The sequence below is a fragment of the Giraffa tippelskirchi genome, chromosome 4 (genome assembly GCF_054371585.1).
Source record: "Giraffa tippelskirchi isolate mGirTip1 chromosome 4, T2T-mGirTip1v1.2.pri, whole genome shotgun sequence".
NCBI classification, from domain to species: domain Eukaryota; kingdom Metazoa; phylum Chordata; class Mammalia; order Artiodactyla; family Giraffidae; genus Giraffa; species Giraffa tippelskirchi.
In genome coordinates this window covers 160,576,922-160,604,773 of record NC_137278.1, presented here as the reverse complement: position 1 = coordinate 160,604,773, position 27,852 = coordinate 160,576,922, and the positions used below count along the sequence as shown (strand labels likewise).

The 27,852-nt window shown below is 40.1% G+C and overlaps 1 protein-coding gene across 12 annotated transcripts in view; it reads left to right on the top strand.

Annotated features, from left to right (window-relative positions):
- ANKS1B (ankyrin repeat and sterile alpha motif domain containing 1B) overlaps positions 1-27,852 on the top strand; it is a 1,049,816-nt gene that overhangs the window by 936,060 nt on the left and 85,904 nt on the right. For 6 of the 12 annotated variants that reach the window (XM_081595385.1, XM_081595384.1, XM_081595383.1 and 3 more), the window contains 2 exons: positions 16,501-16,608; positions 18,668-18,847. The exons of 3 other annotated variants lie outside the window; for them this stretch is intronic. In XM_081595385.1, the coding sequence (XP_081451511.1) occupies positions 16,501-16,608; positions 18,668-18,847 (288 nt within the window). The remainder of the gene's footprint in view (positions 1-16,500; positions 16,609-18,667; positions 18,848-27,852) is intronic. 3 more of the 12 variants (XM_081595389.1, XM_081595388.1, XM_081595387.1) reach the window with 1 other exon arrangement.

Here is a 27,852-nt window from a genome sequence, read left to right as displayed (position 1 = left end):
CCTACTTCGGCCTCTCAGCACCTCTGAGAAAGAAATGGCAGCAGGAGATAATAAATATAAAGAGCATGAATTTTGGAAGTCAGCTCCTGTCTTTGTCACCTACTTTGGCAAGTTCCTAAAATCCCTGATCCCCAGTCTATTCATTTCTAAAATAGAGATAAACACCAAACTTGTAAGACTGAGATGGTAAGAAAGATGAGCTGATCGATATTATATGTGTATTCCTTCCATCTTCTGACCTGTCATTTTGTGTTCTTTCCATTAAAGCCTCTTTTTTGTTGTTGTTCAACTAAAAACTCAGATATTTCTGTGAACTGTGGCAAAACCATATCTTCCCACATCTTGAACTTGCACAGTGATTTCCTTCAGCACCTTAATGTAGGGCATTACATTTATCCATGCTAAATTGCATCTTTTTTGGTGTCAGTGTGGCCTGTCAGCCTGTTGAGGGAATTTTGAATTTTGCATTGGCCTATTACTGTATTCAATATCCTTTACCACCTGTGTCATTGAAAATTGTGATAAACGTTCCTCATAGGTCTACTTGGATGCCATTAATAACAATATTGAATAGAGCAGAACCTAGGGGCAGAGGTCTGTGGCATTCTATCTGTGGTCCCCTACAGGCTGTGACAGAATTACTCATCAAGCCTCTTGGGTATAGATTTACAACCAGCTGGAAATCCACTTAATTTTTCTCTCCTAGAATCCACCATCTTATAGATAATGAAAGACTTCATCAAGAGCTTTGTTGAAATCAAAGACACTATATGTATGGCATTCTCCTGGTCTGTCAACCTCATACTAATAACCCTGTCAAAAAAGGAAATTAATATAGTGCAGCAAGAACTTATTTTTAATGAGAACACTGAAGTTTGAAGAGAGGCTGATGACGCAGGTGTCGTTTCAGAGAAAAGATGCCTAGCCAGTTGCTGAGCCCTTTCCAGTGGTGACATGACGTTGATGCGTGACCAAGTTCCAGAGGCTGGGCTCAGCCCTTCTGGTTAAAAAGCTGGTCTAAATCACACACTGAGTGAATTTCCATTTATTGAGAATCATTCTGTGCTGGGCACTGGGCTTAGGTGCTTTTCATATATCTCGTTTAATGCCGACACTAAAGGTAAGTACTATTTTTTTAACTCCTATTATTTTGGATGAGTTAGGTGAAGCTGAGCGAGGCTAAATAACTGACCCAAAGTCATATATAGGAAGTTCCAGAATCGCGGCTCACACTCAGTCACCCTGACACTGAGCCGTGCTCTCAGTCACTGTGCTCTCCTGATAGAATCTTGTGTGCTTCTGTGGTGTTGATTCAGTTGATGTGAGAACAGCATAGCAGCAAGATTTGCAGTCTGTTAATGTATTGTGGGAAGGCTTCCCTAACTGTGATCAAAGGCTCCCCACCCCCATTCTTTCACACTTCCTTTCCTGGTATCTGGGAACCGAAAAAAAAAGCTGATTCTGTGATTGCTTCCTGATGCACATGGTATTGGAGGAAGAGAAATTTTGAGGGATATGTTGCTTAGATCAATATGAGACCTGATGAAATAGTCTCTTGAGTGCATGCTAAGTCACGTTAGTCATGTCTGACCATAGCCCACCAGGCTTCTCTGTCCATGGAATTCTACAGGCAAGAATACTGGAGTAGGTTGCCGTGTCCTGTTCCAGGAGATCTTCCTGACCCAGGGATCGAACCTGAGTCTCTTGAGTCTTCTGCATTGACAGATGGGTTCTTTACCACTCACACCACCTGGGAAACCTGAAATAGTCTCTGCCCAGTGGCCGAAAATATCTCCCAAGTGATCAAGGGGCTTCCTTTCTCCAGTCAAGCTCTCTGTCCCAACAGTACTGCCAAGGCTAGGCTCTCTAATTGTGTTTTTATCCACTGTTTTGCTGCTTGAATCTGCCCTCCACCCTTGCTTGCATGCCCACCCACCCTGACGCATACCTTCTTTGTTCAGCTGGGTTTCAGTATCACAGATTTAACAAAATAGTCAAATTGCCAGTCTATTCCATAGGCTCTTTCTGGGCCAAAAGTCATTCTGTCTCCATTCATTCTGTCGGTGTGATTAACTGCTTAGAATGCAACCTTATTGCTGGTGCTTGGGGGCATCTCATTATCAGACTTGCTATCCCTACAGAACCCATGTACACACTTGCTACCTGTACAGAACCCATGTTGGCTCCTAGTGAGCATTGCCCTCTTTTCAAACATTCACAAACCATTTGCTGCAAGCATTTAAAAAGTATAAACAGGACTTCCCTGGCAGTCCAGGGGCTAAGACTCTGCACTCCCAATGCAGGGGGCCTGGGTTCAATCCCTGGTCAGGGAACTGGATCCTTCATGCCACAACTAAAAGATCTTGAATGCTACTAAGACCTGGTGCTGCCAAATAAATTTTTTTTTTTTTTTTTAAAGCATAACCATTTGTACCAGTGTCATGGCTAAGAGGATTAAGCAAGACTCTTAAAATATACCTCGGAAGCCATAGGTCCTAATTTCCTGTACCCATGTAACACAGAATGTCCTGCTCACTCACTAGTTTGTGGCTAAACAGCACTCTGTACCTAGAGCAGATCTATCTTTTAGGTCCCATTTCCCTTGAAAGATCCTGGATACCCTTCAGTTCTCATGTTGCTTATCCTTTAGTCCAGGTGGAAAATGATGCATTCCTGGAGGGCAGTGGTTGCTCTTTGGAGCAACCTGAATTGCAGCCTTCAGGAATAGCTTACTTACACCTCACTTGCTGAATAGTAACTACTGAGGGCCTTCTTCCCGGTGTTGTTCATTTTTTTCAAACAGCTTTATTGCTATGTAATTATGGATCATAAAAATCACCCATTTTAAATATACAGTTCAGTGAATTTTAGTAAATTTATACAGTTGTTCACTCATCAGTACTATTCGATTTTAGAATATTTCTATCAGTTTAAAAAATTCCCTCCCAGCCATCTCAGTCAATCCCATTCCCGCCTTAGGCAACCACTGATCTGCTTTCTCTAGATCCAGTTTTATATTTTCTAGTGATATCAAAAAATGAATCTTACAATAGCATTGAAACATATGCATTACCATATGTAAAATAAATAGCCAGTGGGAGTTCATGTTGATGCATGGCAAAAGCCATCACAATATTGTAAAGTAATTATCCTCTAATTTAAAAAAAAATGAATCATGCAACATGCAATCTTCTGTGTCTGGCTTCTTTCACTTAGCACATTGTTTTTGACACTCATCCATGCTGTAGCTTGTATCTCTAACCTGTTCTTTTTTATTTCTGACTAGTATTCCATTGCATGAATGTATTATACTAGCTTTGACTCATCCATTTGCCATTAGATAAGACATTTGGATTGCTTCTGGGTTTTAGCTGTTATGAATAATGCCGTCTAAACATTCATTTTCAAATCTTTGGACATGTTTCCATTTCTCTTGAGTCGCTACCTTGGCGTGTACTTGATGGGTTGTATGATAAGAAACTGAGTCATAATATGAGATATTGGCAGTTGTCCCACACTTACATATACCATTTCACATTGCCACTAGCAATATGAAAGTTCTAGTTTCTCCACATCCTCACCACCACTTGGTATTGTCAGTCTTTTTTATTTTTTTTTATTGGAATATAATTGCTTTACAATATTGTGTTAGTTTCTGCAGTACAGAGAAATGAACCGGCTATATGTATACCTATATCCCCTCCCTCTTGGACCTCCCCCTACCCACCACCCCATCCCACCCATCTAGGTCAACCATCACAGAGCACTCAACTGAGCTCCCTGTGCTATACAACAGGTAGTCTTCTTTGTTTTAGCCATTCTAGTGGGTATATAGTGATTCCAATTTTATTCTGTTATGTGATTCTTCAGAAGATAAAGATCATAAGGAGATAGCCAATGAGGGTTGGAAAAAAACAATGAACAAAAAGGATTATAAAAATCTTTCTCTCACTATCATCCTGTTTTCTCATCTTGAGTCTGTCCATGGGACTAACAATAAGATCTGCTTTCCTTAGAAATATTTTTTTTTTAAATCTTTAACATCCTTTTTCCTTCTGTACAGGGGGTGAAATATAGTGAACCCCTAATTCTAAAGTACAGTATAGCTAGCTAGGCTAAGTAAAATCCATGCAAGCATTTTTTACACCTTAATTTTAGCTAGTTTTAGATAGATTTTTGCCTCCTCCCACACCAAATTCTTTTATCAGAGCAGCTGACGTGAAGCAGAATTGACTGGTTTGAATTCATTGCCTCCTTCACTCTTCTAACCTCTGATGGAGGGTGTTACATGTCATTAGAGTAGCTGCACAGCAAGAAGGAGGCAGTAAGTAAGAAGAAAAGGAGACCATTTATAATCCAAAAATTGAATAATCAGGACCTCACCTGAGATTGTCTCTTGAGATTCAGCTTGTCTTAAAGCTTCTCTTCAGATATGTAGATATCCACATATTTTATATATCTCAGTTTAATTTATAGTAAATGGACATGTATTAATAATGAATTTTGTTAAATGTAATTTCATTTACAATAATGAGCACATAGACACTAAGTTTTATGATCTCAAAAACCAAAATAAAATCAGTTGAAACTATTACAATATTGTAAAGTAATTAGCCCCCAACTAAAATAAATAAATTTATAAAAAAAAATAAATAAATAAATAAAAAAAAAAAAAAGAAAAGTACTTTCAATAGCCATAAATATCAAGGGCTTTCCTGGTAGCCCAATGGTAAAGAATCCAACTGTCAATGCTAGAGACACGGCTCCGATCCCTGATCAGGGAAGATCCCCCATGCCCTGGAGCAACTAAGCCCATCTGCCACAGCTACTGATTCTGTGCTCTAGAGCCCGGGAACCACAACTACTGAGCCCAAGAGCTGCAACTACTGAAGCGCTGCCTGCCTTAGAGGCTGTGCTCCTCAACAAGAGAAGCCACTGCAATGAGAAGCCCACACACTGCAACTAGAGAACAGCCTCTGCTCTCCACAACTAGAGAAAAGCCTATACAGCAGTGAAGACCCAGCACAGCCAAAATAAATAAAATTATTTAAAAAATAACTATCCTGCATGGTTAACAAAATATAAGTGAAAGTGTGGCCTCTATACTTTTTAAGATGCAGAGCATTTTTAGGTATTAATAATACTGCAAAGAGATTTGAAATTTTCAAATGTTATTAGCCCATCATCACATCTGTAACAATAATGTCAGATGTGGGATATAGCACATAGTTCCCATTTTCTTTTATAACAAATTTTTCCTTCAACAGTCTCAACAATTGGGTTATTGAGCAATGCAAACAAAATTTCTTCTATGAAAACACAATTTGCAGTAAGCCTGTACTCACAAGTAACTTACAAGGAAATTAGTTAGGAGTTGATTGGTTGGCTGGTTGGTTGGTTTACATTTTTAAAAAAATCTCCTGGAGCAATGTTTATGTGAAAATATAATCAGAAAATTAGTACTTTCATCAAGAGGTAATTCAGAGAGCTTTACAAATAAACGTAAGATTCTCATTGATTACAAAAGAAGGCTTTCTATCTCCAGAACCCTTAAAACACTCAGAGGCAATTATACCATTAAGGTCTCTCTTTCTATGCAGAGATTATCTCACTTCCTCATAATTAGTATTTCCTGTTTATTGAGACAGACTCCATTTAGAAAACACACATTTTCCACCTCCCACCCAGCCTCACCTCCCTGTCACACTCCTCTTTCTCACTGTCCTTTTCTCTCTGTACCTTAGAACCTCTTTTTCTTGCCACAGGTTAACAGTTGTGTTTTGGGTTTGGTTTTGTTTTTTAAGTACAATTGACTTACAGTATTATATTAGTTTCAAGTGTACAACTTTGATATGTTCATGGATTATGCTCTATATAGTGAAAGTGAAAGTCCCTCAGTCGTGTCCGACTCTTTGCGACCCCATGGACTATACAGTCCATGGAATTCTCCAGGCCAGAATACTGGAATGGGTAGCCTTTCCCTTCTCCAGGGGATCTTCCCAACCCAGAGGTCGAACCCAGGTCTCTTGCATTGCAGGTGGATTCTTTACCAGCTGGGCCACAAGGGAAGCCCAAGAATACTGGAGTGGGTAGCCTATCCCTTCTCCTGCAGATCTTCCCGACCCAGGAATCAAACTGGGGTCTCCAGTTGCAGGCAAATTCTTTACCAACTGAGCTATCAGGGAAGCCCATTCTCCATATAAAGTCATTATAAATTACTGGCTATATTCCCTGTGCTGTACATTACATCCTTGTAACTTATTTATTTTATAGCTGGTAGTTTGTGCCTCTTATTCCCCTTTACCTGTCTTGCCTTGCCCCCTCCCACTTCGCTCCCTTTGGTAACCCCTAGTTTGTTCTCTGTATCTATAAGTCTGTTTCTGTTTTGTTATATTCATTTGTTTGTTTTATTCTTAAGACTCCACATATAAGTGAAAATAGGTAATATTTGTCTTTGTCTGCCTAGCTTATTATTTCACTAACCATAGTAGCTTCCAGATTCATTCATATTGTTGCTGTCAAATTTTTATTCTTTTTTTGGCTGAGTAATGTTCCATTGTATGTATATACCACATGATACCTTCTTTATCCATTTATCTGTTTATGAACACTTAAGTTACTTCCATATCTTGGCTGTTGTAAATAATGCTGCTACAAACATTGGGGTCATATATCTTGTCAAATTAGTATTTTCATTTTTTTCAGATATATACCCAGGAGTAGAATTGCTGGATCATATGGTAGTTCTGTTTTTAATTTTTTGAAGAACCTCCATACTGTTTTCCATAGTGGCTGCATCAGTTTACATTCCTACCAACAGTGTCCTAGGATTCTATTCTCTCCACATCCTCACCAACCCCTGTTATTTCTTTCATATGATAACCATTTTGACAAGTGTGAGATGATATTTCATTGTGGTTTGATTTGCATTTCCCTGATGACTAGTGATGTTGAACATCTTTTCATGTGCCTGTAGGCCAGCTGTACATCTTCTTTGAGGAAATGTCTATTCAGGTTCTTTGCCCATTTTTTAAATCAAGTTGTTTGATGTTTTGATATTGTTGTATGAGTTTTTTACATATTTTGAATATTAGCACCCTATCAGACATATTATTTGCAAATGTCTTCTCCCATTCAGGAGGTTGCCTTTTTGTTTTGTTGATTGTTTTCTTAACCGTGCAAGAGCATATAGGCTTGATTAGGTTCCACTTGTTTATTTTTGCTTTTATTTCCCTTGCCCAAGAAAACAGATTCAAAAAAATATTGCTAAGACCTATGTCAAAAAGTATACTGCCTGTGTTTTCTTCTAGGAGTTTTGTGGTTTCAGAATTTACATTTAGATCTTTTTATAAAATAAATCCATTTTGAATTTATTTCTGTATATGGTATAAAATATTCTAATTTCAATCTTTTACATGTAGCTATCTAGTTTTCCCAACACCACTTATTAAAGAGATTGTCATTTCCTCATTGTATATTGTTGCCTCCTTTGTAGTAGATAAATTGACCATATGTGCACAGGTTAATTTCTGGGCTCTGTTCTATTGCATTGATTTATGTGTCTTTTTTCATGCCATACCACACTGTTTTGATTACTGCAGCTTTGTAGTGTAGTCTGAAGTCAGGACGTTTGATACTTCCAACTTTGTTCTTTTTTCTTAAGTTTGCTTTGGCTTTTCAGGATTTTTTGTGGCCCATACAAATTTTAGGATTATGTATTCTAGTTCTGTAAAAAAAAAAAAAAAAAAAGTCATGGTGTTTTGATAGAGATTGTATTGAATCTGTAGGTTGCTTTGAGTAGTATGGACATTTTAACAATGTTAATTCTCCCAATTCATGAACACAGGGTATTGTTCCATTTCTTTGCATCATCTCCAGTTTCCAACACAGTTGTATTTTGATGGCATCTGTCATACAAACTGTTATTTGCTGATTGTTTAATAGCATTTACTATAAAAAGTAATAGCAGAAGGAAAGAAAAATTGGGAAATCTAGTCATAGGTTTTTATTTTTTTAGTTGAAGTGTTAGAGGTATAGGGAAGGAGCTACAGATGGTGGAAAATGAGGGAGCTTTACATCACCCTTGGCAAGACTATGTGAGAGAATTTGGTGCTAAAACTCAGAAGGAATAGAAAACTATTGAGAGTAGAAAGGGAAAGAAATAGGATATGACTGTTCCTTTCTTCTCCCCCAGAAGATCTTCCCAACCCGGGGATCGAACCTGGGTCTCCTACATTGCAGGCAGATTCTTTACTGTCTGAGCTACAGGGAAGTCCTGTGTAGACATATACATTTAGGTGGATGGATGATAGGTAGGTAGGTGGGTGGATGGATGATGGATATGTGGATAATATGCAGGAATATATACATACCCATGTTTTAAAAAATATTTTCCATCTACTGGATTGAGAGCCCTAGGGGACTGAATAATTTTCTTTTTTGTTGCTCTCAAATTGCATAACGTGGTGATTATATGTGAAAGACATCCAATAAATGTTTGTCAAATAAGATTATTATTGTCTGCTTAATATCACACTTCAAAAACATTAAAGATCACTTAGCTAGAAGAAGAGGCAAGGCAAGAATAAAAATTTCATGAGTGTCTCCTCCAGAGGTCCTTCCATCCACCACACCATTTCAAACACAGATTATTTCAGCCCAAGAAATGAGAGAGAAAATGTCACAGTCAAAACGTGAATACAAGTTCAAACAAGGATTTCTGGAATTGTGGGAGCTGAAATTGAATGACACACAGGCACGCGTGCCTTGATGCGCTCAGGTGGAAATTACCAGGGAGGGGGAAAAGCTTTCACATTTAATTGCAATTTTAGTTCTGCAGAAGAGAAAAGAGCTGATAAACTTCCATCCCAGCTTCCATCCTGGGCATTCAGAGCACTTGGAGTTTTCTAGAAGAGGTCCCTCTGAAGGTAGATGAGCTCTCTAGACTTGCATGGGAGCTGCTGTCCTTAGGTGGCAAACATCTCGCAAAGGAAAGGGGGGAATAGTCTACTTTCTAAAATGGAAGGGGGGTTCCACATGCAGGGTGGAACTGTTTCATCCAAAATATTATTTAGATAAAATTAAAATAAAAATCCTTTCCTAAATAAAAACCCAGAAATAAGAAGGATGCAGTCCCACGGTGAAAACTAGAATTGCCTGTGTGCTCAGCACTGCGGCATGTGTAATCACTGGAGGATTCCAGCTACATGTGTTATTTCATGTCCGTCAGCTAAATCTGAACTCCAAAACATAACAAATGCAAAATGTGACACTGAGGAACATTATGTGGGTTGTGATTTTCCCTGGAGGATGCAGTCCAGCAGGCAAAAAACAGATTGAGATTTTATGTGGAACATGGAGACAGACTGTCGCTACATGACTCTTCTTCGTGACTCACACGCATTCCTGCAGCTTTCTTTGATGTTTTTCATATTGTGTCTATGCAAACATGGCAACAAAAATGGAAGTTGAAGGATGATAGCAATTTTTTAAAACACGTGGAATATTTGCTGTCCTGAAAAGGAGCACAAACTAAATTTCCAACAGTGAGGAGAGTAGTTAATGAATTATGACATAACTTCTCTGAAACCCAGTGTGGTAATAAGGAGTTACTTTAAATTCCTACCAAGAGTCGTATGCTTAGGAAAGGTATTTAGGTTTAATATTGAGTGAAAAACATTAAGGTGAAAATTGTACTTACATTATGACCACCACAAAGCATAATTATGGGGACAAAATGAAAGGAAATATAGCTAAACACTAAGAACCTAGGATAATCTGTTCTCTTATTTGTTTCTCTGTATTTACTGTCTCTATAACAGGAAAGCAGTATTGTTCTTATAATCAAAACATTGTTTAATTTTTAAAAAGCAGATAAAGGAAAAAAGCATGTTTAATTTATATCACATTAAATTTTTAAAGGAAAAAAAAGTCTGTGTACCCTGACTTCCAATTTGCTGTGACATATATTCTGATGTGAGCTATTCAGTGTGAGGGTAATGTCATGATATTGTCTAGCAGAATTCCCACAGCTAAACTCAGAAATGTAAATGACAGTGACATAATATTATAGCATTGTCACTCAGCACAGTTACTCTCCTATTGTTGGAGTCTACCAGGTGGTTTCTGAAGTTTTCCTCTTCAGCTGCTATTGGAGAAGATTCCTAGAGGCAGCTACTACTCTGATGAATGGAAACCAATATGCAGGCCTGCGTTGTTTCAACAACATTCCTTCCCTTTGACCCACATTTCTCATGAGAGTTGTAATGAAAACCAAACCAAGCATTCACTTTAACTTTTCACCTATTGGAACTCAGCAGCTGGAACCACATTCTTATCTTCATATGTAAAATGATTTATTCTTAGTTAATGGTTTGCGTGCGTGCTTACTTGTGTGCTCAGTCGTGTCTGAGTCTTTTGTGACCCCGTGGACCATAACCCGCCAGACTCCTCCGTCCGTGGGATTCTCCAGGCAAGAATACTGGAGCGGGTAACCATTCCTTTCTCCAGGAGATCTTCCCGACCCACGGATTGAACCTGGGTCTCCTTCATTGCAGACGGATTCTTTACCACCACCAAGACATCCAGTTAATGGTTTGGTGATATAGTATTTATACCCAGTTTCTCTGAGTTTCCTCTTTGAGTCTGCCAAATAATTTGTGGCAGAAACCCACTATTGTTTTTTGAGCTGAGCAGAATTGCCTCAATATCTTGGAGTAACTAAATCCTCAGTATATTGCCATTAGTCTACCTTTTACTCCAATAGGGTTTCTTCCTTTTACGTGCAGTTAACTTTTCACCCAAGCAGTGATGAAATCCATACAGAATTCCATACTACCACAGTAATTGTTGCTCTGGCTCTTTGAAAACTGAAGGTTTACAAGCTGACTGGTTGTGAGTTACGGTGCCTAGGGTGGCACAATTTTGCTATCTCCCTATCTGCTTTTAATGACAGTCACTCAAGGCAAACCCAACTGCCTTTGGACTTGACTTTTCCATAATAACTATCTTTCTTTAGAATAGTCTCTCTGTTATTGTCTTGCCGATTGGATTTCATATTGTCAGCTTTGGAGTTTTGAAGCCAAATATCTGCCTTCCTTACCTCTCTAATATTAGTCAACTTGGATTGAATCTTGGGTCAATGAGGACTTCTTGTCCTTTGGTATGTATGCATTTTACAAGGAATTCTGTAAATTGTGTGCCTGAGCTCTTTCGATCCGAAGCTTTAACCCTGCTATGAGCCTTGTCCAAAATTGAAGCTGTATTATTTTAATGTTTTCAGATGATCGAGACCCAGTTTAAATGTTTTGAACACGATAACTCAAAAAAACAAAAAAAAGCACCAGCTTAAGAACCATTATAATGTGTAACCAGTAGTATGTGTGTGTGCTCAGTCATGTCCAGCTCTGCAACCCTATGGACTGTAGCCCATCAGGCTCCTCAGTCCATGGACTTCTCCAGGCAAGAAATAGTGGAGTGGGTTGCCATTTCCTACTCAGGGGATCTTCCTGACCCAGGGATCGAACCCATGTTTCCTGTGTCTCCTGCAGTGGTAAGTGGATTCTGTACCACTGAGCCACCTGGGAAGCCCAACCAATAGTATAACTAAGGCCAAACACTATAGAGATTAATAGCAACAAGAAGAGCCTGTGGTGAGTGGTAAAGAGCAGGTTCACAATCAGGTGCATATTCCAGCCATGATATCCATTAGCAGTGAGACATTTGACAAATAACAGTATTTCTAAATCTCAGGTTTGGCTTCTCTAAAATGGGAATGATACTGTTATTGTAAGAATTAAAGGAAATATTTACACATATGTAAATGTACTTGGCACAGTTTCTGGCACAACTGGAACATAGCAGATGTTCAGTAAATGTAATCATCAGTATCTCCTATAACATGTGATCATTTCTAATAAGGAAGGGGAGTTACCCAGGCGTTGTTGACACAAATCACATTCTGTGTTAACTAGTTCATTCTAGCTGCCTATATGTCTGTCTCCCTTTTGGGGGTAGTTCTATGGGGGAGGCAGCAACAGAGCTCCAGTGTGGAGGAGGGCCTCAGTTTACCTCCTATTGGAGATTAAATGGTGGGATGGAAGAATAGGATACTTTCCTTTAGATGAGGTCTGGTACTAAACTAATAGCTAGAAACCAGACCCATTCCTACCAGAGCATGTCACTTCCATGAGGACTTTTCTGAGGTTAACTACATCTCTTCCTGCAAAGCATCACTGTATTTGTTTGACATGATTAACTTTTTGAAAATGACCAAGTCCCTGTTTCGCCAGGTCAGATTTCCATGTATCCTTAGAGACTGTCAGCTGAAATGAGCACCCTGTGAAGGTTACATCTTGTATGTGCAGGGCTCTATGCTGATTGTTCTCAGTTTAACTCTATCTTTCCAACGGCACTTGAGATGGGGCATTAACTTCCTCATTTTATAGGCAAGAAAACTGGAAGCAGAAGAGTCAGGTAACTTGCCCCAAACTGAGTTGTCAGAGAGTAAATCAAAGCAGCAATGGAGGTTACACCCACTCAGTTTTACCACAGTTGTTATTGAGTGTCAGTTATTTGTCAAAATAATTTTGAATGTTTTTATTGCTGTAAGAACATTTCTTAGCAGGATTCAGGGGTCGGTGATAGCACCATCACCATCAAGTTCAATTCTCTCCTGAGAGAAAGGCAGAGAGGATTTTGTGGGAGAAATTTACATTTAATAGAAGTTTTAGCCAAGTAGTTGAGAATAAGAATAAAAGGGAATAAGAAAATGTAGTCGTTTTTAGACTTGCAAATACACTTGAAAAGGTTAATGATGTATTTTTCAGAAATGGAGGCTTTCTTTGATCTTGATGTTTAAAAAACAAGAAACAATGCAAGGGCATTTCTCTGGATTGTATGAACAGTATTATCTGCAAGTAATCAGTCCTGGGACTGCATTTATTTAGCATATTTATAAATCATCTGAAGGAAGGAGTATATGGTGACATTCCAGATTTGCAAAAACTACTAAGTTCCTCCAGGTAGTGGAAATGCCAAGCTGGCTAATATGAATATAGAAAGATAACACAGGCTTACATGAATGGGCAGAAGGACAGCAGATGGGCTTCTGCATGGACAACTGTAAGATAAGGAATGTAGGAGAAATCGTTCAAACCATCCTTCCAAATTAAAGGGCTTTCAGCTATCAGCTCTGACCGAATTAAGAGGTTTTACAGTCAGTGTATATTTTTGTGCCTCGTTATTCCTACTGCAGCTATACGGCCAGCCAAAAATCAAGAGTGCTTAGAAAAGGCATTTTTAAAGGGGCATTTAGAGCAGGAAATGGTATCCTGCTTAAATGTAATGCCAAAGTTCACCTATAACTGGATTATTATGAGTAATTTGTTCAGCAGACCTGAAGCAGTTGAAATAGGGGAGGAGACAGTACAGAGAGAATGGACTAAAAGGACTGCTTTATGAAAAGAGAGCTGCTTTATGAAAACAACCTGCCAAGATGAGGATTTATCAGTCTGGGGGAGATGAAGGTTTATAAAATCAAAGGGAGATGTTGCATGTAGACAGACCTTGATTAACATTCACCATCCCCACCCTCAACAGACATGGGTCAGAGAGTGAGTATAAAAAGGAATTGAACAAACTTATGGTTAACAAAGGGGAAATGCAGTCGGGGAGGGATAAATTAGGAGGTTGGGATTAACATATACACACTATTATGTATAAAATAGATAACCAACAAGGACTTCCTGTAAAGCACGTGCTCATGTGTGCTCGGTCGAATCCGACTTTGTGCGACCCCATAGACTGTAGCCCACCAGGCTCCTCTGCCTATGGAATTTTCCAGGCAAGAAATACTGGAATGGGTTGCCATTTCCTACTCTGGGGAGCTTCCCAACCCAGGGATCAAACCTACATCTCCTGCATCAGTAGGCAGATTCTTTACCTCTGTGCCACCTGGGAAGCTCTTACTTACTGTGTATAGCATATGCACAGTATTTACACTCAGTTGTGTCCAACTCTTTGCAACCCGTTGATTATACAGTCCATGGTATTCTCCAGGCCAGAATACTGGTGTGGGTAGCCTTTCCCTTCTCCAGGGGATCTGCCCAACCTAGGGATTGAACCCAGATCTCCTGCCTTGCAGGTGGATTATTTTACCAGCTGAGCCACAAGGGAAGCCCAAGAATACTGGAGTGGATAGCCTATCCCTTCTCCAGCAGATCTTCCTGACCCAGGAATCAAACCGGGGTCTCCTGCATTGCAGGTGGATTCTTTACCAAGGGAACTCAATACAATATTCTGTAATAGCCTGTATGGGGAAAGAATTTGAAGAAGAATGGATATATGTATAATTGAATCACTTTGCTGAACACTTGAAATTAACACAACATTGTAAAGCAACTATATTCCAATATAAAATAAAAAATTTAAAATATTTTAAAATTTAATTTAAAAATAAAAGGAAAGAGCATCATGCTAGCTTAAAATCAAAATCAATTTAGGCAGAGAGGCCAATAGGCTAACTGACAAATAGGGTAGCACAGAATGAGTGCCAGAGAAATACCCGCCTCAACCCTGTAAAATTTGAAGAGAATTTAAAAAAAAATCATTTTCACAATGGGTCATATGCTTTTGGAACTAGTTATCCAACAAGAATTGTTCTATCCTAGTACCGTATGTGTATAGGAAAGAGGTGAACATATTTTCTGTGAATGGATTTATAGTTTGTTGTTTTTAAAAAGTCAGTGATATTTGGAGATATGCCCAAACTTTGCTGTTTGCCTTAGAGTAAAACAAGTTTTGGAGTCAGGCAAACCATATTCAAATCCCAGAGCCACCATATATTGGCTCTTTGGTAGGCTACTTCACCACTCTGAACCTCAGTCTCCTCTTCTGTAAATCAAGAAGAGCACCTTCCTATTAGGAATGTTGTGATGAAGGAAAGAGAGTAATATGTGAAGCCCTGGGAAGGGCTGGGGACTGAGGCTCTCTGCAAGGCTTGGTTTCCTATGTCGTCTCTTTTGCACTTTGCCCTTTGCAGTGTGCTGTCAGACTCAAAAGTCTCATCCTGGGGAGACCCTGGTCAGCAGTACTTGATTCTATTCCTACTTTGTACTTTCATCTGCCTTAATATTCATTCTTCCATATTCATTGAGCTTCCATTATTTCAAACATTGTTGGGGAAATAATGATGATAAAGACATACCTGCTCTCTGGACACTTACCTGGGCGAATGTTTTTTATTTTTTGAGAGCTTCCCTGGTAGCTCAGCTGGTAAAGAATCTGCCTGCAATGCGGGAGACCTTGGTATGATTCCTGGGTCAGGAAGACCCCCTGGAGAAGGGATAGGCTACCCACTCCAGTATTCTTGGGCTTCCCTGGTGGCTCAGATGGTAAAGAATCCACCTGCAATGCAGATTCGATCCCTGGGTTGGGAAGATCCCCTGGAGGAGGGCATGGAAACTCACTCCAATATTCTTGCCTGTAGAATTCCTATGGACAGAAGAGCCTGGCAACCTACAGTCCATGGGGTCGCAAGCAGTCAGACATGACTGAGCAACTAAGCACAGGCAAGGCTATCTTACCTGGGTGAGTGTTAGTGTCAATTGCTCAGTCGTGTCCGACTCTTTGCAACCCCATGGACTGGACTGTAGTCCACCAGGCTCTTCTGTCCATAGGAATTCTCCAGGCAAGGATACTGGAGTGGATAGCCGTTCCCGTCTCCAGGGAATCTTCCTGACCCAGGCATCGGACCCAGGTCTCCTGCATTCCAGGCAAATTCTTTACTTCCTGAGCCACCAGGGAAGCCCCTTGCGGGGAGGGCTACACAAACACAAACCTGCAAATGAAGTTATTTCAGAGAATGCTACTAAGAGGTTCACAGGGTGGAGCATGACGGGGCTGAGGGCTCAATTCTTTTAGCGAGGAGGTGGGACGGGGCTTTGTGAGGAGACCACACTGAAGCAGTGTCCAAATGGATGTGAAAGCATCATTTGAAAATTGCAGGAGAGGCGGTGGGTCGGGATGCCGGGGGAGCGTTCCAGGCAGATGGAGAAACAGGGGTAGAGACCCCAAGGCCAGAATGAGTATGACTGTTCAAGGAACAGAAAAGGCCAGAGGGGAGAGAGGCAGGGACCAGAGACAGAGAGCAGCCAGCCCCGTTGGGCCTCGAGGCCAGGTCAGGACTCGGGTTTTGCTCTAAGAGCTGTAGGAAGCTAGTGGAGGGATGAGACCTGACTCACACTTGGAGAGGTCTTGTGGCTGCTGGGTGGTGAGCTGGACCCTTGGGCAGCCTGACTGACGGAAGCCCTGCCCCTGCTCCTCCTCTGCCTTGCTGCCCCGGTCCTCTCTCCGTGGCCTCGCGGGGACACGCGGATCTCACACCACATCTCTCCCGGTGCAGAGGTAACTGCACAAATCTCTCCCCTCCTGCATCTTATAGGACAAGTAAAAATCATTCTTCTCGAGTGAAGTATTTGATCCAAATATATGTCGTTTCAGGTTTTAAAAATCAATTTGATTGGCCACAGGAAACGTATCTTGGCATCTCTGGGAGACAGGCTGCACGACGACCCACCACAGAAGCCCCCTCGGTCGATCACCCTCAGGGTAGGTACCCTGCGTGCTTTTCTGTCCTCCACTCATATCCTCAAAAACTGTGTTGTGCAGTTAAGACAGGAATGACTGAAGCCGTGGGTCAGGAAGTACACGCTGTTTTCCAGGTAGCTTTCCTTATCTGTATAAAAAGCTTTCTCGCCTTTGATAGCATTTTCTAAGACAAGATTTGTTTTTCTCGATTGGTTAAATATGTGTTTTTGAGATTTAGATAAACATCTGAAAAACCATCACCTTTAAAGAACCTCTCTGCTGCCCCCCATCCCACACCCCCCTCAACACAGAGAGGAAATGAATTTTCTGTCAAACTCCTCAAACCCACAGAAAGAAAATCGATGAGGACCAGAGCTAAGTAAAAGATCGATTTAAAATTAACCTTCGGGTCTTCTGTTTTTTAAGAAATGAATTGTTTGGTTTTTACCCACTTCAAATATTAAGAATAGAGAATCTAGGACTTTAGCAAACTATTTCAGCTATATTTTAGAATTATGGGGTAGAAAAACTAGACAGAAACCATAGGAGGAAGAGAGAAATAAAGTGGAAGGGGAGGAAGGCAAAAAAGAGCAGAGGGAAAGAGACAGAAGATTCCAGGGAGAGTGGTGCCAGGAAGGAGTAACCAGCAGTCTCTGGTGTTTATGAGGCCCATAGGAACTTTTCAAAAATTCACCATAAAGCCGGGGTCTCCATGGCCAGTTGGAGAGTTCCAACTCTGTTCTCTTTATTGAGCCCTGTACTTGCTTGCTTCTGATTCCTTTTCTGCAAGTGTCAGAAAGGGTAGTGATAATAAATAAACACAAAAGCGGCACTTAAATGTAACTGCCAGCGATGAAATGCCGCTGAATGTTTCTTATCAGCGGACTTCAGCAAACAGCATAACTACTGTCAGGATAGCAGAGGATCAGGCAGGAGAGGAGCTGTTAAGATTTTGAGGCTGATTCAATTTTAAAGGAGAAGAAAATACACAAAGACTTCAGGAAATATGAGCGAATTGGCTCCAGGAGGGAGCCATGAGGAAAATTGATGACTAGGGGAATTGGGATATATTGGGTTGTTTGGAACTGATTGAGGGCTTTGGGAGTAGTGACAATAAAAAAAAAAAAAAAAAAAAAAAAGGACCTATTTTTTCCCTCAATAGAAGAAGCCTCAGATAAACTGGGGGGAAATGAGCTAGAAAGGGATTACTGTTTTGCCTTCATTTTGCTGCATGAAGAGGAGAAAGATATAGGCACCCTCAGTGTAACCATCCTAAATGACCCTTTAGAGGAGTATTCCCTGATACGTCCCCTACTGTCTCTCCTTCCTCTTCTGAACCTCTCCCTCTGGCTCTCTGCGAGAGACTTGAGGCAACAGCAAATAAATCAAAGAAAGAGGTTCCCAAGGAAAAAATGCAGGACCTTATTAATCCATCAGAGGTGGTCTGGAATGTCTTGGGGAGAAGTAGCTGGAGAACCAGCACGATCCAGTCCTCCTCTTCCTCGCAAACACCAGAGCCCAGCTCTCTGCCGCCCTTTATCTTACTTCTCAACCAGTCTCCCCCAGTTGTCTTTGCCATCAAAGCCTGCCCTCATGCATTGCTCTGGAGTCCGTGCATGTGGCACGCCATTTCCATATCATGTCCTCGCCCCAGCCTGATTGCCAGGCTGCTCTTTGATGGAAGATCAAGACCCATGAGGTCCTATTTTAGCTTCTCATCATGGCACCCACCACAATGAGGCCACTCTGTTCACGTGGAGACACAGTTCCCTTCCTTGTAGATACGTGTGACAGTGTGGGGGCTGCCTAGCATATGTGTGCCTCTCTCCCGAGATCATCCACGACGGAGGCTTAAGAAAACAGCCTGGTTCTTTACACTGTGAACCTTCTACCTGAAAGGCTTAAGGGAGGACATGCGGATCATGCCATTGATAAAATGGTAGAATGTCATCGATTCTTCAACAGTTGACTTAAAAATGACTCCCCACCCCCGCGGTGTGTCTTGTCAGTATTTCGCAGTTTTGAAACCAGAGGTCAGCCGCGAGAACACGGTCTTTATTTCGTGATGTGTTTCCTTCAGGAACCCAGTGGTAACCACACTCCTCCTCAGTTATCTCCATCACTTAGCCAAAGCACTTACACCACTGGTGGCTCCCTAGACGTTCCTCACATTATCATGCAGGGCGATGCAAGGAGGAGAAGAAATGAAAACTACTTTGATGATATTCCCCGATCAAAACTGGAGAGGCAGATGGCCCAGGTAAGGTGTTCAGAGCCTCTGTGATGTTTTTGCCTTTCTCCCAGATCAAGTAATGCGTTCTGATTTTGAACAGTCGCTTACAATGGATGCATATTGTACACAACCTAACTGGAATTTTCCCATTTTATGTCATGACTTTTATTCCCTGCTCAGTTGAGCTAGATTGAAACAGACCTTTCTGGGAATGGAATGTAGACACAAATCATTGTTATCCAGTTCTTGACTGAAGATATTGTGTCTGGTCTCTTTGCACCCAGAAAGTCTTTGCTCTAAAGGGAATAATGCTGTGTAAGAGTCTAATCATAATGAAAAGTCATAAAGGTCTAGATTACAGAATTAAATTGGTTGGATGACAGGGTGAAAGTTGGGGGGCGAGGGGAGTGGGCTAACTCCAAGTAATGCTGTTAATTTCCTGCCAAGTTTACACATTTGTATAGACATGTACAATGGGGACTAGTTGCAGCCATCTCATATTGTCACCTTGAGTAGCTGAAAATGATGCTGCTGCCTGACACAAATACCTGAAGAAAGAGATCTGTCCTGTTCAGATCTCTTCATGTTTCGGGTATGGATGTCTGGGTCTCTCCTGTCCCCAGGTCACTGCTCAAAAATTCAAATCAGCCATAACCAAGTAGTGGCACTGTCGCTAAAGCACTTTGCGATGGCAGCTTGCTCTGTACGGTCACCCCAAGATTCAAAGCTGTGGATCTGTTGACAACTATTGGCAGAATCAGCTCTTTTCATCCTCATTCTAGGTTCAGACTGATGTGTTAAGAGACTTCTCTCTGCCTCCCACACCTAAGATGAAAATCTTGAGGTGAAAATTTGACTGTAATTGCTTTGCCTTAGTTGTTAAATATTTTTCTCATCTGTTTGGTGAGATTGTGTTTTTTTAAAGCCTTTGGTAAACATTCAATGCTGCCGCTCATGAAAGAGAAATGTGAAAAGAATGTTCTGGAAGCCGTGGCTATTCTGCCTACAAATGCCCTGGAGAGAAGGGGTCTGAGATATTGTGTCTCCTTTCAGCTTGCTCAGTATTGAATTGGTTTCAGGGTTCTTTGTGCAGAGAATAGCAGTGTTGGCATTATGGAGCATCTTTTATTGCAGGGAGGTGGAAAACATAGGAGAGACAAGAAAAGAATAATCTTCCCTCTCTCTCGTTCAGTATTGTCTTTTAATCCTTATTACTGTTTTCACTGATTTTTTTTTAAATAATGAATCTAAAACCTTTTCCCCCCAAAATGTTCATATATTTTCTGCTATTTGTTAGTATTTGTGGATCACATATGTGGGTGAATTTCTCTAATGACAGCAGAGACATGATTTGTTTTAACCTTGAACCATGTAGTCTTTATGTATGAATACAAACTGGATCTTTTCTGAACTCTTACCTTCCCTGGATAAGGGAGGATCATTCATTAATGAGAATTAACCACTAATGAGAATTAACCATTACTGACCGTGCCAAATTCAGCAACAGAATCACCTGTCTGAACTGCTCATGGAATTTATGAAATTTCTCCACATAGTGCAGTTTTTTTTCAAAGAGGAAATTAATTACTCTTCTGCCTGAGCGTGAACCCTCAGAGGTAATCTAGCAATTGCTCCCTTATGGTCTTTATGAGATTCACAAGCTAGGGGAAGTATTACCTTTTTGAAGACTCGAGATCTTTTTCTTGTTGTTCCAATCAGAATGCATCCCTTTCAGGAATTGTCTTGCCCTTGAGAAAATTGAATGAACTTTTATCTGGCCATGTGAGAAAGGCACAAATGCAGAAAGAGAAGTGAGGTAAACAGCGGAGGAGATGTGAGCTGGAGAGGGTCTGTGTGTATGTGCTTATTTCCATCCCTCCCCGCCCCCAACCTAGTGCTGTTCCCAGTGTTCAAATTACTGATGGAGACCTGGGCCTCCATCAGCAGCCAGGGGCTTATTAGAAGCTTTCTAAAATCCCACTGCTCAATATAGCGCTTTTGCTGTGGAGTAAATAGGAGATGGCACTACAGGAATCCGATCAATAAGAAGAGATTTGGGGATCTCAACTCTTTATGTTGTGTTAATTGCAGTTTTTTGTTTGTCTTGAGACTCTTTCCCAGTCTAGAAATGCTAGAAATTGTGGAGAAATGAATGGATACCTTTTAAAAATAGCGCCATTTCAAAGCTTTAACCTGTCAAAATATGAAATACTCGATAATTTTGTTGTTGAATGGTTTTATTTATGTGACCGTTCCACCACTCAGCCATTCAGTTGATGTTTTTTCTTATTTTTCTGTTTCTGGTTGTTTGCTGTAATAGTTTTTGAAATCCATTTGCTTTTTTAAAAATATGTAATCCATCATACTCTCTCTAGACCAAGTCTTCCCCAAAGTTATGCCCTTAGCTAGTGTAAAGTTGAATTCAACTCTTCTTCCTAAAGACTTGAATTAGCAATTAAAATTCCTGTACAAAAGCAGCTGTTTACACCTGCTTCCTACTGGGAGCTCAGTCCCTGAAGTCCTTTCCCAGGGGATTTCTCCTGAGGTGCTTACCAGAGGTTGGTTAATGCATGCCTAGGCAGTCTTGTTTCCCACTAAAAGGCAGAAGTCCACCTTCAGGCTTTCTTACATCCTAACAGAAAGGAAAATTCAGGTAAGAGAAAACTACCGGGACAAATTCTTGTTCACAGAGACCCCTCTACTGCTTCAGGTTTAGCTGAGCCCCCAGCAGAGCGATTTGGAATTCTAGCCATAGGTCAGGTACCTGAAGCTCTTAATGGCTACAGTAATTATAGGAACCTAACTTTCTTAAGGTTTGCCCAGCAGATGTGTGGAAGTGCTTTAACTTAGTAAACTCCTGCTTAAGGTTAAATTGAGGTAAATTTAATGTCCATTCTACCTGTTAAATTTGTTCTCATATATTTTTCTAAAGGTAACACAGTGTTTAATTACTACTTTCAATTGAAACCGTTTAAAGTACCTTTCTTGGAATCCAGAGAATTTTAAATAGCATGGCTGTTGTTTGCTTTTATTCTGACATAAGCAATGCTGTGGCATCAAATTATCTTACATAAATATGGGAGAAACAAATCAAGTTCAGTACTATTAGGATTTTTGAGACCATGAAATGTAGTGATGTCAGCACGTTTAAACAATGGGTTTCCTATCGTGCTGGAAACACTGGATTCATTAGCTCAGAAGTTCTGAAAGGCTTCCCTATTTCCACACCCCTAATAGATAAATGTCGCGTTCACATTTGTATAATAATACCTTAATGTGTATAGAGCTTGCTTTTCAATTTCCAAAGTGTTTTCACATCTGTCCTCTCATTTTAGCACAAACAAGGTGTCCTACACAACTATTTTATGTGTGTGTAGCACATGGCAGATTAGCTTTTAAGTCTAAGTTCTATGGAGATAAGATAGTTAAGTGAAAAATATGAAAATAATAACAGAAGGAAGAAAAATATTTCCAGTATTTAGGACCTAATCGACAATATTTAGAAATTTTCTTGAGTAATACTTAGGATAAGTCAAAATGTTCTTGAAATAAATAATAAAGAAGAGTAATGGAATTAATAAAATTTAGGGACCACATGCTCCAAAGTTATGAAAAAGAAAAAAGAATTTCCCAATGTGACACTTATAGCCATTTATTTATAACCAAATACTTATGGAAAAATGAAATAATCCTTCTATTTTCACAAAAAAGACTCCTGAGCAGCGAGAGAAAACCCACGCTAAAGAAGTTCTTGTATTTTGATTGCTGTCATCTAAATAGAGATATCAATATTGCCTGAGGCAGTTACCTTACCTGATGTACACAAACCTTAGAAGCAGACTTATCCACATTTCAAAGACTGGGAAACTGAGAAATTATGTGACTTGGTCTGGGTACACAACCAGAGACAAAATCAGAACTTGCCTGAGGTGATATGTTAAGCACTAGAAAGGCTTTGTCTCCATTGCTTCTAAATCACTAGAAAGTTCATACAGTTGAATGTCTAATATATTTTGATCCAAACAGTATTACTTAATACGTATGACTAGATCAATTACTTCTTTTTTTAATTAAATCTTCTTTAAAGTCTTTATTGAATTTCTTACAATATTGCTTCTGTTTTATGTTTTGGGTTCTTGGCCATGAGGCATTAGGCATGTGGGATCTTAGCTCCTCGACCAGGGATCACAAATCTGCAAACCCTGCGTCGGAAGGCAAAGTCTTAACCACTGGACCACCGGGGAGGTCACCTCAATTACTTCTTTATTTAAAAGCACTTTACATGTTATGTTAGTTCCACAAATGTTTGTTCTTTTGATACTGTTAGAGGAAGAGAAATGGAAACTGGGCCACATAGAAGCCGGGCCGTGGCCCCACCCATGCCTGAGACTCCACGTGCAGTATCTTATTTAAACCTCACCACAGCCCCTCCTATAATCAAGGAGCCCGCGTGAGTGAGTGCTTTGCCTCACAGCTGCTGCATGGCAGAGCCCAAACACAAGCCATCTGCCTGACCATGTCCTATTCTTCTATGCCCCTAGTTGGCTACTTCTATTTTAAAATGATACGAAATATCTTTATAACACTTCAATAAATACCAACTTCCCATATGCTATGTCAGATCCTCTATCCATAGAATTCTCCAGGCAAAAATACTGAAGTGGATAGCCATTCCCTTGTCCAGGGGATCTTCCCAGCCCAGGGATCAAACCCAGGTCTCCTGCATTGCAGGCAGATTCTTCACTGTCTGAGCCACCAGGGAAGCCCATACATACATAGAGACAGTGAACAGAACAAGGATAATATTGCTGGTGGTTAGTGGAAACTTATGGAATCAGCTCATGGTTCTTATCATAAAACTTATTTTTTAAAATTTTATTTTATTGCAGTATAGTTGAATTACAATATTATGTTAGTTCCAGGTGTACATGGACATCACCAGATGGTCAATACTGAAATCAGATTGATTATATTCTTTGCAGTCAAAGATGGAGAAGCTCTATACAGTCAGCAAAAACAAGATTGGGAGCTGACTTTGGCTCAGATGATGAACTCCTTATTGCCAAATTCAGACTTAAATTGAAGAAAGTAGGGAAAACCACTAGACCATTCAGGTATGACCTAGGTCAAATCCCTGATGATTATACAGTGGAAGTGACAAATAGATTCAAGGGACTAGATCTGATAGAGTGCCTGAAGAACTATGGAGGGAGATTCGTGACATTGTAGAGGAGGTTCATGACATTGATAAAGACCATCCCCAAGAAAAAGAAATGCAAAAAGCAAAATAGTTGTCTGAGGAGGCCTTACAAATAGCTGAAAAAAGAAGAGAAACTAAAGGCAAAGGAGAAAAGGAAAATACACCCATTTGAATGCAGAGTTCCAAAGAATACAAGAAGAGATAAGAAAGGCTTCCTCAGTGATCAATGCAAAGAAATAGAGGAAAACAACAGAATGGGAAAGACTAGAGATCTCTTCAAGAAAATTAAAGATACCAAGGAAACATTTTATACAAAGATGGGCACAATAAAGGACAGAAACAATATGGACCTAACAGAAACAGAAGATATTAAGGAGAAGTGGCAAGAATACACAGAAGAACTGTATAAAAAAAGATCTTCATGACCCAGATAACCACAATGGTGTGTTCACTCACCTAGAGCCAGACATCCTGGAATGCGAAGTCAAGTGGGCCTTAGGAAGCTTCACCATGAACAAAGCTAGTGGAGGTGATAGAATTCCAGACGAGCTATTTCAGAACTAAAGAGATAATGCTGTTCAAGTGCTGCATTCAGTATGCCAGCAAATTTGGAAAACACAGCAGTGTTTCCAGGAATGGAAAAGGTCAGTTTTCATTCCAATTCCAAAGAAAGGCAATGCCAACGAATGTTCAAACTACTGCACAATTGCACTCATCTCACATGCTAGCAAAGTAATGCTCAAAATCCTCAAGCCAGGCTTCAACAGTACATGAACTGTGAAATTCCAGATGTTCAAGCTGGATTTAGAAAAGGCAGAGGAACTGGAGATCAAATTGCCAACATCCATTGGATGTTAGAAAAAGCAAGAGAGTTCCAGAAAAACATCTACTTCTGTTTTATTGACTGTGCCAAAGCCTTTGACTGTGTGGATCACAACAAACTGTGGAGATGGGAATACCAAACCACCTTATCTGCCTCCTGAGAAATCTACATGCAGGTCAAGAAGCAACAGTTAGAACTGGACGTGGAACAACAGACGCGTTCCAGATTGGGAAAGGAGTACGTCAAGGCTGTATATTGTCACCCTGCTTATTTAAGTTACATACAGAGTACTTCATGTAAAATGCCAGACTGGATGAAGCACAAGCTGGAATCAAGATTGCTGGGAGAAATATCAATAACCACAGATATGCAGATGACACCACCCTTATGGCAGAAAGTGAAGAGAACTAAAGCGCCTCTTGATGAAAGTGAAAGAGGAGAGTGAAAAAGTTGGCTTAAAGCTCAACATTCAGAAAACGAAGATCATGGCATCTGGTCCCATCACTTCATGGCAAATAGATGGAGAAACAGCGGAAACAGTGGCAGACTCTTTTGGGGGGCTCCAAAATCACTGCAGATGGTGACTGCAGCCATGAAATTAAAAGACGCTTGCTCCTTGGAAGAAAAGCTATGACCAACCTAGACAGCACATTAAAAAGCAGAGACATTACTTTATGGACAAAGGTCCACCTAGTCAAAGCTATGGTTTTTCCAGTAGTCATGTATGAATGTGAGAGTTGAACCATAAAGAAAGCTGAGCACCGAAGAATTGATGCTTTTGAACTGTGGTGTTGGAGAAGACTCTTGAGAGTCTCTTGGACTGCAAGATCAAACCAGTCAATCCTAAAGGAAATCAGTCCTGAATATTCACTGGAAGGACTGATGCTGAAGCTGAAGCTCCAATCCTTTGGCCACCTGATGTGAAGAACTGACTCACTGGAAAAGACCCTGATGCTGGGAAAGATTGAAGGCTGGAAGAGAAGGGGACAACAGAGGATGAAATGGCTGGAGGGCATCACTGACTCGATGGACATGAGTTTGTATAAGCTCCGGGAGTTGATGATAGACAGGGAAGCCTGACGTCCTACAGTCCATGGGGTCAAAAAGAGTGCATGCAGGTAACTTAAACCTGACTGAACTGACCTGAACTCCAGGTGTACAGCACAGTATAAGTTATACATATATGTATATATATCTGTTCTTTTTCAGATGCTTTTCCATTATGGGTTATTACAAAATAGTGAGTATAGTTCCCTGGGCTGTACAGTAGGTCCTTGCTGGTTATCTATTTTATGTATACAGTGTATATGTGTTAATCTCATCTTCCTAATTTATCCCCTCCCCATTTTCCCCTTTGGTGATCATAAGTTTGTTTTCTGCATCTGTAGGTCTGTTTCTGTTTTGTAATAAGTTCATTGTTATCTTTAGATTTCACATATAAGTGACGGCTTATGATATTTGTCTTTGTCTGGCTTGTTTTGCTTAGTAGGATAATCTTTAGATCCATCCATGTTGCTGCATATGGTATTATTTCATTCTTTCTATGGCTGAGTAATATTCCATTGTGGCAATATTCCATCGTGTGGATGATAAAGAATATGTGGTAATATCCATCCCATATCCATCAGATGTCCTGTAGATGGACATTTAGGTTGCTCTCATGTCTTGGCTGTTGTAAATAGTGCTGCTGAGAACATAAGGGTGCATGTATCTTTTCAAATTACAGTTTTCTCCAGATACATGCCCAGGTGTGGGACTGTGGGATTTTTTTTTAATTCTCATTGGAGTATAGTTGATTTACAATGTTGTGTTAGTTTCAGGTATACAGCAAAGTGAATCAGTTATATATATATATATACGCACATATATCCATTCTTTTTTAGATTCTTTTCCCATATAAACCATTACAGAGTATTGAGTAGCATTCCCTGTGCTATACAATAGGTCCTTAGGATTGCAGGATTGCATTGTAACTGTTTTTAATTTTTTAAGGAACCTCCTTACTCTTCTCCATAGTGGCAGTACCAATTTACATTCCCACCAACATAGGAGGGTTCCTTTTTCTCCAGATCCTCTCCAGCATTTATTATTCATAGACTTTTTGGTGATCACCATTCTGACTAGAATGACATAATACCTCACTGTGGTTTTGATTTTCATTCTCTAATAATTAGCAATGTTGAACACTTTTTCATGTGCCCATTGGCCACCTGTATGTCTTCTTTGGAGAAATGTCTATTTCAGTCTTCTGCTTATTTTTTGATTGAATTGTTTGTTTTTTATATTGAGCTGGTGGTGTGTTTTGGAAATTAATCCCTTGTTGCATCTTTTGCAAATATTTTCTTCCATTCTATAGGTTATCTTTTCACTTTGTTTATGATTTTCTTTGCTGTGCAAAAGCTTTTAAGTTTAATTGGGTCCCATTTGTTTATTTTTGTTTTTATTTTCATTCCTCTAGGAGGTAGATCTAAAAAGATTGCTGTGATTTATGTCAGTGTTCTGCTTATGTTTTCCTTTAGGAGTTTTGTAGTATCCGCTCTTACATTTAGGTCTTTAATCCATTTTTGAGTTTCTGCAGTGCTTATTTGTTGATCCTCTTGTGGGAACTCCTCCCTGAACATCTTGGTAGAGCTCTGCCCTCCTCCCATGTTTGTGAAAAGCTTTGTATGTAGGTATGGAGTTTATTGCTCAGAGAGAGAAGTTCTTGCCTGTGGGGGTCTCTCTGGTGAGTGGATGCTGCTTCCTTAGCAGCTTCTTCAGCTGGAGTTTTGATTTGGTTTCTTTCTGACTCTGTGATCTGTATCAAGTCATGTGATTTCTCTAACTTGAGTTTCCCTGTCTTTAAAACATAGATAAAAACTGCCTCACAGGTTTGTGTGAATCATATAATTCTTGTGAAAGTATATTCTAAACTGTAAATCATTATTGTGTACGTATAGATAGATGTATGACTGTCGATTCAGATATATCCTCTATCAATCCCTAATTCAAAGGTCCCTGGTTCATAGT